This window comes from Psittacula echo (assembly GCF_963264785.1).
Source record: "Psittacula echo genome assembly, chromosome: 1".
In the NCBI taxonomy this organism is placed as follows: domain Eukaryota; kingdom Metazoa; phylum Chordata; class Aves; order Psittaciformes; family Psittacidae; genus Psittacula; species Psittacula echo.
In genome coordinates this window covers 34,516,270-34,533,432 of record NC_137735.1, presented here as the reverse complement: position 1 = coordinate 34,533,432, position 17,163 = coordinate 34,516,270, and the positions used below count along the sequence as shown (strand labels likewise).

The 17,163-nt window shown below is 41.9% G+C and overlaps 1 protein-coding gene across 1 annotated transcript in view; it reads right to left on the bottom strand.

Moving 5' to 3' along the window:
• Nucleotides 1-9,812, bottom strand: part of MTNR1A (melatonin receptor 1A) — a gene marked incomplete at both ends in the record, with an annotated part of 49,163 nt that extends 39,351 nt beyond the window's left edge. Inside the window, one exon of the mRNA XM_080635329.1 lies at nucleotides 9,620-9,812. Within this exon, the coding sequence (XP_080491455.1) occupies nucleotides 9,620-9,812 (193 nt within the window). The remainder of the gene's footprint in view (nucleotides 1-9,619) is intronic.
• Between the last annotated feature and the right edge of the window lie 7,351 nt (nucleotides 9,813-17,163).

The following is a 17,163-nucleotide window of genomic DNA, read 5'->3' as shown; positions in this document are numbered from 1 at the left end:
AATGGGGATGTTAGGTAGATTCAAAATACAGTTGGAGGAGAGTGTCTGTGAACAAGTACTATGTCATAAGAACTATGAAAATCAAGGCAGGTTTCCAGCAACCAACAAATTGTTCATAGTTGACAATCTTATCAAGCACTGCAGAGATTCCCAGTAGTGGGATACACTGAATGCACAAGATAGAAATAAATCAGCATAGCTGCAAAAACCAGAGTTTACAAAATTGCAAAAGAAGCTGCAAAAGAAATCCCCAATTATTTGCCAAAAGCTATGTTCAAAAACATTTGCTGCAAAAAAAGTGCAAGAAAATCTCACTGCGTTTTGAGCTCTACATTAGGTATTTAATATATGCTAAGACACAAACTTGGTTCTGCTTTCTTCTCCGTACTTACCAGTATACAGAGGAGATTAAAAGCTGTTTTATCCAGCTTGATGAGGATTACCGTACTAACTCCGTAGGCGTGGATGCTTACATACAGAATAGTTAGAATGAGCTTGGCCAGTGAAAGCTGTGTTAACATTCTGTATCAGTGTTAACTCACTGATACAAAAATCCCTGTAAGAGCTGTCTCAAGCATGAATTACAGAAACACTGAAACAGTTCTCATTTATACCATGAACTAAACCCACCACTTGTGTCTAGATGGAGGAAAGACATGGAAACATTACTGTCCTTCCTTCATGTCAGACATACTGAATGTTGTTTTCTTACATATGATGTATTTCACAACAGAAAAACCCGACAATGAGGCTATAGCAGCAAAACCCTAATTCAGAAATTTATTCTGCTTAATGAACATATTACAGAACTATGAGGCCCTAGAAAACAGAAGAGGACAAAGATAATGGATAAGGACAAGGATAAACTGATGCGATCTGATCAGACAACTCAAGTACAAGAAACTGTCTTTGACCTAAGTAAAATAATTTCCATTTGTTAAACAAGCAAACAAAATATATAGAGGACAGCACTGCAGTATCACATGGTCTCTTGTGTTTTCTTTATTCCCAGTGGTGTTACTGAAGCATCAATTTTCAGACTTAATAGCTTGCATACATACTATATGTAAAAATCTACGTGGCTTTCCCATGATGCCCTCACCTCAGGACATACAGATCAGGTACTTACGACCCTCATCTGTAGTCAGTCAGCTTTATTGCAAGGCTACCAGTGATCCAACAAAAATCCTGTTCTGACTCCAAAGTTATGGCAAAGACTTCTCTGCTTACCGCACATTAGGTTTAAGTTGTCAGCAGTATAGCAGTCTTCTCACTCTTGGGCAAGCACTGCAGCCAAAAAAAAAAGTGAAAGGACACAAAGGACTGACCTTGGTAAGAGGTTTGCTACTGATTTCAGTAAAACCAGGATTCCACTTTTAGGGAAGGTATTTCCAGAGATGAGGCATACTCTTGGGGGTACTGCTCTTTCACAGAAGGCAAAAGGTTATTCTGTAAATAGACTAATAAAATTTGATGTCCATCTATTCCGGACTAGCAAAATGAGGTGATGTTTTTATTCTCACTAATTACAAGAATAGAGACATGCTAAGTAATGTTAAGTAACATTGATACTAGCCAAACTGGCAATAGCAAAAGCATTTAAACTGCCAGAAAATACTTTCAGTCAGTGAGAATACCCTTCCTGAGTGGGAATAAGGAGAAAAAGGTGTAACCTTAAGGTGAAAGGTGATTCTGAAAGGATTTATACAAACACCTACTACACCTGGAAATTGGATTTGATGACTAAGAAGGTCCCTTTCAATCCTTTGTTCTAAGTGAGAATTAATTCAGAAACAGACATTAAGGAAAGGTTTGGAGGTGCAAGATGGCATAATGGAAATGTGTTAAGTTGCAATTATGTGAACTTGCACACTAGGTGCAGACATTATGGTACATTACAATACCCAAACTACAGAAGGTAGACCCCTGAGTTACAAAGCCACAGATAATCTGGAGACATATTTTTAATGTGAATAAATATTATAATTAAAAATTAACATATTAATGCAAAATAGGCATAAGCTGTTAATAAAAACAGGTGGGGGGGGTTATTTATAGGCCATTAATTCTTCATCTAAAATGAAACAAAAATATAACTGAAGTAACTAACTAATTTTCATTTATAAAAACTTCAGTTCTTCATAATATGCAAGTCCCATATTTTCAACAATATAAGTCTGTGGATGCTATTACTTAATTAAAAAACACCCAAAGAAGGTTGAAGGAGGATAAAAAGGCATTGTAATTCTTAATTTTACAAGTGACTTTGTGATGTCTTACTGAAGGGGCAAATAGTGGCTGTTAATGAGGAAAATTCACATAAAAAGGTACCTTCCTTCCAATATCTCTAACACAAAAATGCTATACCCTAACTATATCGGGCTGAAAGAATACTCTTTCACCTCTAAAAATAAAATAACTTCTTTTCTCACAAACACAGAGAGGGAGATGAATGTGCCCTTAAAAACCAAGTATGACTAAGGAGTAGAAAACTGTTCATCACTCAGTCTGGAAAACAGGAACATCAAATTAAACCCATAGCTACTACCAGAGGGAAAGAAAATTCATGATTCTTCCCCAAAACACTCACAAAGATAGGTACCTGCTGAAACTTCTCTATGGTGTGACTGGATATCAATTTTCAAGGCTGATCCTTATTTATCACTTTGGCCAATGGCTATAGATTTGGCCATCTTGTCTGGCTAAATAACATAGTACTAGCAGTCACACTATAACCACACTAGGCTAATACTGGGATGCAGCTGAAACAGACAACTAACAAGAGCAGTGACTGACTTCACACAATACCAAGCAGCAAGGGAGGAGATGACCTCTGTCAGCACAGGGGCAGAGTACCTTTGCTTGGTAACCTATCCATGAAGACGAATTAGTTTTGCTAATCTTGCAACTGCACCCCAAAGCCAAGGTGATGCAATATAAATACACCTTATATTTCAGCATCACAGATACACATCATGTAGAATGGGGTTTCTCTAGGCCTAGATGGGAAAGTTACATATGCTGCCCCACTTACACAAACATAGCTAAATATTCTGCTTAAAAGTGTGGACAGAAAAACAGAATATTATTAACCTGAAATAATCCATAAACTTTTCCAGCTGATTAGTATGTATTTGAATAGAGAATTCCAGTCCTTGGTCATACAGAACATGGTTTGAAATCAGTTGCTTCTATTCTCTCTTTTGTTTCAGTGAGCACAGGACCTTGAGAGTTAGTCTGAGTGAAGCATTGAAGGACTTTCTTAGAACTTTAGCAGTGGAGATGAGGAGTCCTCCATGATACAGAAAATCTACCCCAACCCCCTCTCCAAAACCCAAACAACCTAATTCAAGTCCCTAACTCAAATAAAAGACTCTATGCAATAATCAAGGGCTGCATTTTCATGATCATCCATAAGGCAATAACTACTCTTCAAAAATCCTATCTAACTGTATGACTTGATACTATATTCAATCATTTATACAATGAAAAGAATGAGCTGAAAAGTCTTTCGGTGCAAGGTCTTTCTTCAAGGAAGAGGTATAAGTCTGCATTCTCTTTATGGATAACACACTTCATAAAAAAAACTATGGGACATGAAACTTTGAACACTTACTGGTCAGTTATTACAACAAAACTACATAACTACAGAAGTCACTATCTAAAAGCTGTAAATAGACCTAGTGATTATACCTTAGTTTCTTCTCTACTCTCTAAAAGAAAAGATTAACAGGTTTGCAGGATGCTTTTCATCTGAATTAACAGGTACTGGCAAAGTTTTTTTGCATATTCTATCCATTCTTAAAATGAAGATAATCAGACCTTTATTCAATCATCTAAGCTAGAAACCTTGATTATTCTGCAGAACTGTAATACTGTCCATCTTTGTGACTTCAGGAGGGCTAGATTTTGAAAAAGAACTTATTTAGCAGCAACATTTGTATTATAGTCCCAAACTTACTTAACTACACCTTAAATACATGTTTATTTGTTCATTAAATAAGCATTAAAGCATTAACAAATTGTGTTGTTATCCTGAAGAATTCTTAGTAAGACTTGTTCTCCTGAAACAGAGATTGGTAACTGTTTCTCATGAGTGGAAAGTATGCAATTTAAGGCAGTTGACAGATGTAAGTAGAAGAAAAACTGCCAACAGCTAGTGCTTACTGAAGTTGCAAAATGAAACTGTGATGCATAACATTGAATTGACACTGCAACATTTTCATTACCCTGGGAAAGCAAGCCTTATTGCATGAACAGAACAGACATTGTCATATCAGCACTGGATGCTTATTGTTGGAAGCATTTTCTGTGACTAAAATAGACTTGGTGATGATGTCTTATACTAGAAAGACATGAAGAATCTATGTTATAACATGACAGAAAAGTGGATGGTGTAAAAAGAAATAGAAAAAAAGAGAAGAAGCAGATCAGAAATTGCTAATGAAAATACTGAAGACAGAAAAAATCTTAATGAGAAAAGGAGAACCCCTCCAAAAAGAATAACCTAAAAGAGACAGCAAATAGTGTAAAAGCATCAGTAACATTGTCTGCTGGCACCAGCCAACTAGAAAAAGTAGTGCCTCTAAACTTCAGAATGCAGAATCTTAAAGTAAAAATAAATAGATGAGTTTGACAGACATTAGTAAGAATAGAGTATTAGTTATTTGAAATACCCATCTCTATCTTTGGTCACTGACAGCATAGTACACTTAACAGACTTCTGAAGTAAACCTTTGATTCAGTAAAGTATTCAATCAAAACCAGTCTTAGGAACAGCTTTATTGAAACCATAAATTTATGTTCAGTTCTGTTCAACATTTGGCAAAGTTCAGCATCTCCACTAGACATTTTCCCTCCTCCCAAATGGCTTACCATTTTTAATATTGGAAGCTTTTCATGTCTGAGATAATGTTCATTGCCATCAAGTTTTCATCAGAACCCTGAATCTGTGCTACAACTTAGTCTTCTACAAGTTATATCCCTTGAGTCAAATATGTGTCGGGCTACCCATTGTCTCTCGGGGCACAATAGGACGTCCGGGGATCACCTGTGACAAAAACAATGATTCCATTAGTCTGAATTCGCAACAGGAGATTCATTTATTAGATAAAACAATCTTTCATGGAGCATTTAACGTTATCATTTTAAAACTTAAAAAAAAAAAAAAAAAAACAAAACAAAAAACACAAAACCAAAACATCATCAAGAACAACCTTTTCCTGAAAGCACTGATGAGAGCTCTAATCCAATCATCAAGATAGAGAGTTTTTTATAATATAAATTTAAAATACAAGAATAGAACTGAAAAGAGTCACATAGCTGTGTTCCTTAGTTCTTCCATATGTGATCTCTCTGATCTTACAAATTTTGGTCAGAGATTACTCATGAGTTCATTGTTCTTTTAAACACTCATAGAGCTGTCTTTACAGAACTGTCTGGACCTAATGCAGCAGAGGCAGACTTAGCATACAAAAAGGTTTTTCCCTTTTTCATTGCCATCTCATTCAGAGAAGTAGTTAACACACATACATAAGTCTGAGCATGTGTGCAGTGCCAGTGAATGTAACTGTATGTTGCTGCTCTAAGGCCTTGGGGCCTCAGCAATGTCTGACTTCTCTGTTTTCTTCACTAGTAAGAAAAACAAGTGGTTTAGCAACAAAACATTTGGGCCAAGGACATCCAAAACTGGGATAAAGTACAAAACCCCAAATACATCTAGCACAGAACAGAGATGGGCAAGAAGCTAAATGCAGCTTTGTGCCCTGATGTAGTAGATGCTAGTTACTAGCTTGGCATCAGTCCATGTGTTATCCCAACGCACGTCAGGTCTTAGCAGACAGGACAGGCACAGAAGAGTGAGGGTGAGACTGCTGGAGGCTCCCTTCCAGCACAGGGGTCTGTTGGAGGGGTACTCAGGACACCTTTGGGCCCCAGTACATAAAAAGCCCAGAAAAAAGCAGCCCACTAGGCTAAGAGAACAGTTGCAAAAGGCAGAGAAAGAGCAAGAGGTGTCATAGCACTCAATAGAGCTTTCTTCATTGACCTTAAGAATGCTCCAGTCCTACAATCACTGAGTACCCCAATCCCTTTGTCAAAGTGACAAGTGCATGTTAACTGAGATTAGTTTACTGCTCGTAACATTAAAATGTCAGTTAACATGCACCTGTCACTTTGACAGGGGGATTTGCAACCTCACCTTGTTCTTGATGCATTGTTTTTCTTAATGTGGGTAACAACAAAGGCATAAGGATACTAGCAGTCACTGAATTTGCATGTAATATCACATAAATCACGTTACAGGATCTCTTCAGATTTCTGAGATTCTCCAGTGTTCATAGTTTCAAGTAAAAATCCCACTTGTTGCAAAAAAGTACCAGTAATCTTTAATCCACATTCCCCAAAAGTAGTTATTTCATCTTTATAGAGTGGAACTGTTGAATGACCTTTTTTCTGATCAATGAATGTTAGTGATGGAAAACGAGACACATTAGAGCGACTCATGCCAAACTTCTTCCAAAGTGAGCCCTTCTAATTCTTTTTAAAATTAATTATTAAAGAAAGCACATCAGTTTAAAGTTCAAGTTGCATGAATGTGCTACCGAAATATGGGCATTCAAATCCTTATGCCTTGAATGTTTCCCTTGAACTTTGTTTCAAAGTTAAAAGATCACAGACATCATAAACCAAATTCAGTCTTTGTGTAGGCCAGCATTAAATTGCAGCTGTTCCCATCAGGACTGAATTGGTGTCAGGCACCTGTTAAGCCACCATAAAAATAACTCAAACCAAAACAGACCAGAACTATGAAACTTATTACAAGTCAAGTACATTAAATAAAAGAGGATCCTACCAGTTGCATCATCAGCTTCTGTGTCTAGAAGAGCATCTACTGAAGCCATGCTTGTGACTATGAAGGAGTCTGTAGTATCAGACACTCCTCGCTTGCTGAGACAAACTTCTTTGAGATACTGACTTCTCTGCTTTGATCAGTGTCTTTAACTAACCTCCTGACTGTCAGGAAGGTTACACCACTTGTTGAGAAGATTTCCTAGGCCTTCCTACTATTCCTCAATGCACTTTATTTAATCAAAAGTCCACAGGTTCAATTTGTAGTTATCTTCAAAAATATTTATATAATAGAGAGTGGGACAGAGATGCAAGATGTTCTCCCCCACAAAATCCACCTTTTTGGTAAACTGTTAAATACTCCTTATTTCTGATAGTCCTCTCTTGCAAAGAAGGAAGAAAGTCTTCAGTGAGATACATTTTCTTCAGGAGGTATCTTCTGTTCCTCCCTGACCTTTTTCCAGAAGAATTTTCATCCTGTGTTCTTTTTCCTCAATAAGTGTGCCCGCAAAATACTTAATATAGGTTGTTGTAAATTCAGAAGTTTTTTTTTCTTATTACAGTTCTGTAAAAAGCTGCAACTGTCTTTATAAATAGTAAGTTACAAATTAGTTGTATGTATGTCAGATTTTTTTCAATGTACACTCTTCCTGTATAATCTGAGTTAGTGTAAACAAGGCTCAGTAAACTTTCTTCTTCATAGTCAAAAATATTAGGCCAGGGTTTTCTAAATACTTATGTCTTGTCATAAATTTACTTGCCTGAGTGATCCCTTGTTAATTCAATGACACATTTAATAGTGGTGCTACATAAGTAAAGTTATGCCCAGACAGAGGTTTTTGCAGGATTAGTCAAAATCACTTTGCACATCTTTTTGTAGCTTATTAATTATGTTCTTCCCAAAGTTACCTTTTATCCATGTACTACATAAAATTTACTTTGAAAAAGACTTTAAAACTTTTTCTTTTTTTTCCTAAAACAGGCTATAATCTATTTCCTATCTTGTACCAAGTATCTCCTCGTTTTAAGTAAGCCTTAATTTCGGAGGGTAAACCAGTACCTAATTCATTTGCCAGTCTAAAATAATTTCTGTTCAGAAGAAGGCTCTATTCTCCTAGCTGTAGGAGATAACTGTTGCCAGTTTGCTGCAGTTCTTAACAGCCACTAAGACAGAAAAGGTAAGAACAAGAAATTCAGTAAGTGAGCCAGTGAGCGTGTGTCAGGATTCAAGAGGGATTACATGAGATCTACAGCAAAGAATATGCACATGCATAGCGCCCAATGATTCCCTTATTTTTCCAGAAAACAGATACCATGTTTATTTCAGACTTATTACCAGACACGTCTGTATTGCGAACTCCCCAGACAAATGCTGAAGTATATATTTAGTAATTAAGGGCTACGAGAGTATCACCCTTTCCCCTGGAGTAACCCCAGTAATATGCCTATCTCAACCCTTTCTCCCTCCATCTGAAAACCTCCCAGGGAACAAGGGTAGTCAAGTGCTGGGTTGGAGTCTGATTCTCCTCTCCAGTACATAACATTGCAGTGTGTAAGCCTGCCAGCTCCAGTGAACGAAATTTCTGTCAATGAAAGGAGGAAGAGAATACAGCTTTTAGAATTGACATAGAAAAGAAAAAAATAGCATCTGTTAGTCTTTGTTTCTGTGTGTTGGCATGCAGCTATGGCTGAATTAAACTGAAATGTATAATCCATTTGAATTGCCTGACTTCTTAACCTTAGAAAGTTATGCATGCCACTGTTTGCCAGAGTCCAATACCAGCTACCTTTATTATGCTAATTTACACCAAAGCCTGAGCTCAAGTTCCTCCTCAGATGAATTTTAAACTACTAGCTAGTGAACTTAGTGGAGTTGTAATGAAGAGCTTGACAGCCAGTTATGAAAAAAATAAAAGACAGCATCTCAGTCATCATGGAGTGAAATTCTGCTTTCATTATGAATGCAGCTCCTCTCACATGCTCCTGTAGTTTTGTCAATGAAAGATGCACAGGCCTTTTACAGCACAGATTTGGTACACGTGCACAGCAGCTGGTCTGACATGATAAAGCGGAATGAATCTGAAGAAGTTCCTGCCTGTCTGACCAGTAATCCATGAATTAAGAGGGATTTACTCAATAGACCATCAGAGATTCTATGCTGTCAAAATTAGAGATTTCATTTTTTAAGAATGTGCCTAAATCTGTTTTCTGTCAGATGTTTCCCATTCCCCAAAGACCTAGGTAGCAAGTGGAGGTGAACACAGAAAATTAAGTGTCTTGGGGTTTGGGGGGGATTTTCTTTTTTAATGAATCCTGTAACGTCTGTAACTTCATATTTGCTTGATTTGAACCTCCAACCATAATATTGATTACAAGAGACATTTCTGTAGCCCAGAGAAAATCAGTCAGCGGAACAGCATGCAGCATGTGCAGGCACACACTGTATGCCGCAGCAGCATCCTCAGTACCATGTCGAAATTTCATTCTTAAGTAAGGCTTACTTGTCTGTTTTGCCAGGTGGGAACTGTCGGGAGCTAAAAATAGCATCACGATTAGGTGGCGGGTGCTAAAAATACACTTACCGGCTCGATCACCGACTCGGAATGAAAGCTACAGCCCTTGGCACCTGTCACAGCTCATAACCGCTGGCTGGGAATGGAGGCAAAGCGCGCCCAGCCCGGGAGTTCCGCGCCCGGGCAAAGTTTCACTGGCAAAGAGTCCCCAGCGCTGCACCCCACTTCCACGGTCCCCGGCCCCCACCGCCCCTTACCCGCATTCCTCAGCTTCTTGTTGCGGTAGACGGAGATAATGACCAGGAGGTTGCCCAACAGGTCCACCACGATGGTGAAGATGAGGATGGCAGCCAAGGTGGAGGTCACCCACGGCGGGCGGCGCGGGGCGCCCTCGGACGGAGGGTCCTGCGGGAGGACGGAGCTGTTCAGATCGCTCTCGTTCCCTCTCATCCTGAGGCCGCACCACCGCCTCCCCGGGCAGGGCCGGGTGCAGGGCAGGGCGGGGCGGGGGTCCCGGCGGGGATCCCGTCCGCCCAACCTATGGCGGAGCGAGGCTGTCGAGAGCAGGCGCTCCCCCTTCGGCCATGGCCACGGCCGCGGCTGCGTCTCGGAAGTTCCAGTTCGGAGGGGGGACACTTTTATACCCCTCCCGCGCCTCCCGCCCCGCCCGCCGCCGCCACCGCTGCCGCCAGGTGACACCGGCCCGGCACGTGCGCGGCCGGGGGTTCCAGCTGCCGCCCGGCGGCGAAGGCGCAGCGCCACAGCGCCCCTCCGTGGCGCCCGCCTGGCGCGGCGGCCCTGTTCCATTCACAGATCTGCTCTGCTTCTTCCCCCCATTCAATCTGCCGGCGTCCATTCAAACCGGCCGCTCCATTCAAGGCGGCGCCGCGAGAGGCATCGATGGGCTCTGCTGTCTGCGGTTATGTGGTTCACAGCGGTCGGGGCTATTTTTAGCTCTCCCATTTAATGCCGTATCTTACTTAGGTGCGGCTGAATTCTGCTCCCCCCTTTCCCCGTCTTTATTTAACATCGCACTCGCAAGGGAACGTGAGCTGGGAGAAGCCCCGCCGGGCAGCGGAGCGGAGCTGCTATAAAAAGCTCCTCTAGAAGCCACGCTCGCCGCGGGAGGGGGGCAGCTGAGGACTCGTGTCCCGGGAGTGCCACGTGCTGCCGCTGCAAGGGAGGAAAATGGGGGAACACGCCACCCCGGTACCCCCCGCGCTTTCTCCACCCCCTTGGCAGAGTGGGAGAGCCGGCCGCCGCATCTGCGAGCCCGGTGAGGTCTGGCTCCGCCGTTTACCCAAAAGCAGCGCGGAGGGAATAGGGAGCCATTGCCCGGCCGTGGTGAGGGATCGGCTGGGGGAGCGGGGAGTACCCCTTCACGTCCTCTGACCGTGGGTGTTCCGGTAAAAAAACCCAAAGGCACTTTCTTCTGACTGTGATAACGTCACTGAAATCTTCTCGCTGGTGTAGAGCTGTTTAAAACATCTGAGCAAACTGGGCATAGGGATTACTCTCCCCTTCAGGACAGCGGGCTGCCAGCGCAGACAGCAATCCCCACTGTGCTCAGCTGCGCGCGCGGCTGTGGCAGCCACGGGCCGCTCTCGCGAAACACTGACTGGGATACTGCTGCTGGGGGTACCTGAAACCCCCGCGGCGGTGGGGGCTTGGGGCAGTCCGCAGTAGGAGCACAGGGCTCCTCCCGCGGCGTCGCAGGTTCCGCGGGGCGCTGCGGAACGTGGGACGGGTGAGGCTCCTGCTGCTGCCCCCGCCAAGTCGCGCTCCGCAGCCTGCGCTGAGCTGCTCGGAGGTTGCGGTTCGTACTTGTAATGGCAGTCCTAGATGATGGATAATTAAAGCCACCGTTATGAGCGCTTAAAAAACGTTATGACTAACGGCGATTCCACCGGTCACGTTACGAAACGGCGGCGGGCGTGTCAAGAAAACCTGCGGCCGTTGGCCCCGCGGCCGAATCCGGTCCTTGCTGTGGAGACCTCGGCAAAAGCCGCAGCGAGAACTTGTCCCCCGAGGTGCTATCGATGGGCACGCTTTCCTCCCCAGGACTGAAACCCCCCTTCGCGCCCCCCGGGAGCAGCTGACCCGCCACAGCTGTCAGCGCGGGTGCGGAGAGGCGAGGAGTCCCAGCTCACACGGCGCGGCTGTGCTGGGCTGTAAAGGCTGTAGGTGTCAGGGAAATCCGGAGCTCCCGGTTCAGCCTTTTTCCTTGTACCAGCGCAGGCAGCGGAGCACAGAGCGCAGCGGCTCATCCTCCCGCTGCTGCGTGAGAGTGCTTTTTCCGCGGAGGAGAGCTGGCTTACTCGATTGCTTATTGCTTCCCTCCTGCCACGATAAACAGCAGACCCGGAGATATGTGCCGGCATTACCTAGCAGTCTCTAACCGCTTTCCCGGGGACAGCAAAGCCCAGCTCTGAAGGCGGAGAGCAGCAGTTCGCGCTGCGGGGGAGGTTGTAGTAGGTGTCTCCTCACCGAGGTTCCTGGGCCCCTGGGAACACGGTGGTGAGCACACCCTGTCACTTACAGACTTAGACCACATACACACACACACCCTTCCAGGTGATCCTTCAGAGAAAAACAAGTGCACCTTGTAGGTACATAACAAATAGGTTATCAATAAGTGGGAAAAGATTAAAATTAGGGGTAGTCAGTAGAAAGGACCATCAGATCAAGGGTAGACACATGGAGACAGATAGAGCTGCCTGGCCTTCAGTAGACCTCAACGGGTGTTTCACTGAACAGGGAGAGTTGCAGTGTTCCACAAGGTTAGGTAGTTTTAATAAAAAGGTAGAAAAGTGATCACAAAAAGCCCAGGATTTTGCTTCAAAGAAAGGGAATCTGGTCCATTTGGGGACTGCTGTCATTTGTCTCATCGTTGGGATGTTCAGCAACCTTTGCAATTTAGACCCACAGGGAAACTGCGACATCACTTGGTCCCACTTGTGTCTTTGTGCCAAGAGTGTATACTGGGCATAAGGGCTGCTTCTGCTGATGAAAGCAATGCTTAGGGAAGGGAATGCTTTCTGAAAAGGGAACTGGACAGGTCCTGTCAGAAAGCCCTATGAGAGCTAAGAGTGACCCAGGCACAAAAAAGGACAAGGATACATTGAGAAACCTTGTGCTGTTGCTCTGTGCTGACATTGCTTCCTGGGGAGTGGGTGCTGAGAATCAGTATGTGGGTTGGGCTTCAGCCAGGGCTATCTTCCCCTTCCTCCCTGTCACCTAAACAGAGACACCTCATCTGGAAAAACTGCTTTCATGATGTGTTTACTTATATTTTGGAGCATTAGAGAGTTTAAGACACCACCCAAATAAGGCTGCGAAAACTGCAGAGGAGCAGAACTAACAAGATCAGGCTAGTTCACACCAATCAGTATTCAGAATCAGTCAGACAGTCTTAGAGGCAGTTTGTCTGGTACTTTCTGTTATATCCTCTGGGGCCAGTCTCTCTTTCCTCACATTTTCTACACCTTTTTTTTTTTTTTTTTTTTACATATGCATTTTTAAAGTATAAGTAACTGAAGTTAAATTATGCTTCACATGAAAGCAGCATAGAAGTCATCAAGGCACAAGAACAAGTAAATCGCTAAGTCCAGTCACCCCCTATTGTAATAATTTAGATCAGGATTGACTTCACTGTAATCAGCAAAGTTAGCAGAGATCAGAAACAGCTTTTGCTGAATTTACTTTATTACATGAAGAAACACAGAACTTACCTGGTCTGGCTTAGGAAAGCCCTCATTTGTCTTTCTTTGAGTTACACTGGGGGTGTGCCTGTTGCCAGCCTGATCTCTAGCCTTGTTTCCCAGCTGATCTTGGACTGATGCTGTAGTCTTGATATTGTTGACCCTACTAGGGCTTTCTGGATGGATGCTGGGCTTGAGACATCTATTTGCCCTGCCTGGGGCTGTAAGTTGAGGGACACCAGAAGAATGGGGAGAGGTAATGGATCCACACTTTTCATCTGAAGAGATAGGTGGAAATGTAGAAAACATTAGAAGAAATTGACAGTTGAGCTGTTTGTCAGATTGAGAGAATGAAGGCTGCCTGGCAGGTGGGACTGCGATGGTCAGTAACTGAACCAAGTGCTGAGAGTGTGTGGGTGTGGGTACCAGGCTGAAATCCTAGCGGGAAGGCAGAAGGCATAACACTTGTCTCCATCTGGAGAAATCTTCACCAGGGTACTGCATGTTTCTTCCATCAAGGGGAATAGCTGAGGAGGCTAATGACAGATAGCGTACCTTGGAAGGGTTTAACTTGAACTCAAATCCTGGAGGAAGGCCTTGGAGGGCTGTACTGGAATAAGAAAGTAGATAAGTTGTGGTGTTTGTGGCAGTGAAGCAGCAGCTTCTGATATCCTTTGTATTCTCATGCCTTTCTCTTCTGCAGAGAAGCCCAGGAGCTGCATGAAATAAATAAAAGCAGATTTTGTTCTGATCAATCCCAATAGGCATTTCTGTAGTGAAATGTAGAATCTATCTTCGATTTGAGGGGGAAAGGGATGAGGTAAATGAAGTGGTAGTGTGTTTCTGTGGCAGGCAGTAGCATGGAGAGTAGGAGCAGTTTCTCATTTGCATGCTCAGCATCAAATTACGTGGGTGCAGATTCTGTCTGGTGCTGTTTTTATAGTAAAGCTTATCATATAGTAAAGCTTTTTATTATAAAGACCTTCAGAGATCTCCCATTATGCAATTAATGATGCTGATGCTGCTTGGGCACTGTAGGAAAAGAAGAAACTCATAGCTCTTCTTCCACTGTGATGTTCTGAGCCACTATCACTGTCACATTTGCCAACCTCTTGGGCTGCTTTTCCAGAGCACTGACACAGTCCTTTAGTTCTTCCCACAAATGTGTCTTGACAGCTAATCTTCAGTACACAGCTCTGGAGGATACACCTATAGCTAAACGTGTGCGGCAAATCCACTTCTTCAACAGTAAAATTGGTGTGGCAACAAGTATGTTGTATCTCATCCAGGGGTGGGAGATCTCTGCTCTCTATTACATCAGACCATTGGTCTGATGACCAGTGGACTTCACTGTTCCTCCTTCTTTTAGAGGAATGATTTAATATGCTGAAATTTCATCATGTTTTGTGACCTGCAGCTCTTTTTTTCCTGCTGTATCTGTGTGACAAGTCTTCTATTTCTCTGGGTTTTTTTCTCACTTGCAATCTGTGACATTTACCTACATATTGGAAGTCCTAAAATAACTGTGTAAATTGTGTCTTGTCTATCAGTACTGGTTTGGGGCAAACGATGTAAGAGATTGTTGGGAAATGTTCCAGCTTTTTAGTTCTTCAATCAGGTCTTAGTTCTTCAAGTGCTACCTTAGTGCATACTATTTGCATTCAGAGACAGCTGTTAAAACAGTTCTTGTACAACACAGGCTGCCTCTGGCTTTGGAGTTTCCAAGGTGAAATGCCATTCACTCTTTTCTGCATTAATACTTTCTTCTCCTGCAATATGAAATGGTCTCAAAAGAAAACAATAATAGCTTCTCACTGTAGAATAGTATATTATCTAATTGTTAAAGCATTCTCCAGGATGATTAGATAATTACTTTTAAATGTTGCAAGCAGAGAATAGTATTAATCTTGACTCATCTGTGTTTTAGGGTAGGACTGTGTAATGCTGCATATTGTAGCTGACTGTTCTGAGCTACCACTTAATTTTGATTTTAAAGATGAATCTGGAGCTAACTTTGAACTTGGGGAATGGGAGTTGGGATACCAATCCTGATTGGAAACTGATACATTCTGAAGCCTGTAGTCTGACAATCAAAGTTACTGATGTAAGTCACTTAATAGCTTTGTCATCAGCGGCTCCAGAGCTGTATTAAATCAGTGTTTCTAGTGGCAGATCACACTAAGAGGCCTAACTTGCTATATCCAAATACAGAGTAAGGTTGCTTAAATACAGAGTAAGGTTGCTTACCTCAAACCACACCTCTGCTACATAATCTGTTTCCTTGCCCTGTCCATTATTTTGGCTTGTGATTCTTCAGAATATTGGTCTCTAACTGCATTTGAGAGTTGATGGATGCAGTTTCAAAATGTTAGTTGTCCACTGAGTAACAGGCAAAGTAAAAGACGGGGCAGTCTGTATTGCTGCATATTTGTGCACTGAAGAAAAAAGACAGTTTTGTGACTGCTTGCTGCTTCCTTCAAATCTTCATTTAAAATGTTAAGAATAGGGATTTCCAAGGCACTAACATTATATAGTGTGATGATATTGTCCCTTATGGAAACAGTTCCAGTCACTGCCTGGTACATACCATTTATTTGCATTAACTGTAGAAACTGAAATACTCCTGCAATAAAATTAAAATTCTGCCAGCAGCCAGAACATGCCTGCACATCCAGATTACCAACTGGCATTCTTTTCTGTTGCCTGTTTTTTTATACTATTACAGTGCTTTTTTATTTAGTCAGCTCTGAATCTTGCACTCTTTCCCGTCCACCCATTTCTCTAGTGTTCTCACTGTGCTAACCAAATGCAGGCTGTCTACTTAGAAGTTACATTTATTTTTTCATATGACAGTGAAGGAAATAGCATAGTACTTTAACAGAGCATACAAGATGGCTTAAAATAGAAATAACATTCTCTTTCTGGTTGTGTATTTTTTATGTTCACCTTTGAATATTCTGCTGTCCTGTGCTGTGTGTTTACATTTTTCCTTCTTGGCAGCAATTTTAACACCTTTCAATATTCCCTTGTATTCTCTTATATGACTGTTTTCTCAGTCTGAGTAAATTTCTTGTTTTTCTTTCCTTTTGTTTAAATACGAAGAAGAGAGGGGACATGTTTTGAATTGAAATCACAGAATTGGAAAGGGAATACAAAAAAGATTGGCTGTGGTAAAGGTTCACGTATTAAGATCCAGCCTGTACGATTCTTACCAGCTATAGAAAAGCAAAAATATCTTGAAGCTCAAAGAATGCATAAAGAAGTTAAAATTGAAATGGTTGAAATGGAGGGGAAGAATTGAGACTGATAAATCTTTGGCAGGAAACTAAATGAGAATGAGCTAAGGGTGGGTAGGGTATGGTGCTGCATGTGAGAGAATAGAGCTTAAGATGCTTGTGATAGAAAAACATATGATTGTTGTGTGTAAATAGTAGTGTGATATATAAATATCACAAAAAAATAATAGATTGCTAGCGTGAAATAGTAGAATAGAGCTTGACTGAAAGAGTGCTGACACAAATCCATGTGGAGCACTTGGGAATAGGCCCTTGAAGAAATGTGGACACACATGCAATTAGAGTTGATGGAAAAACAAGAAGACTTGATCTGATTTGAAATCACAGGCTGTAGTAAGTATTTAGTGGTTTTGATAATATAGATGTGATAACAGATCTCACAAAAAAGGAATCAGTAAGATAGTTGCTTTTAAAGTTTGTTCAGCAAATAGGGGCCAAATAAGTAATTATGTTTGGGCTGACAATTGTATACTGCTGAATGCTTGCTCAGCTTTTCTTTATATTAATTTTTCTCACTGCCTTCAATGCGTTATTTCATACTTTATCTAATTTATTTTTATTTCCTACTCTCTCTGTTTCACTAATAAACAAAAATGGATTTAGTGGCAATTTCTGCTGAAACTTGTTAATTCTCTCCTCAGTATGATGCACCAGACTTCATCCTTATTAGTATTAGCAATTCGTCAGATAGTTAAGACGTATGTGTCAACATAAAACCTAGCCAGAAAATAAGCCACCAGATCAGCAAAGGTTACTCAATCTTCTCAAAAATCTGAAAGTCAATAAATGTGGTGTTTTCCTTGA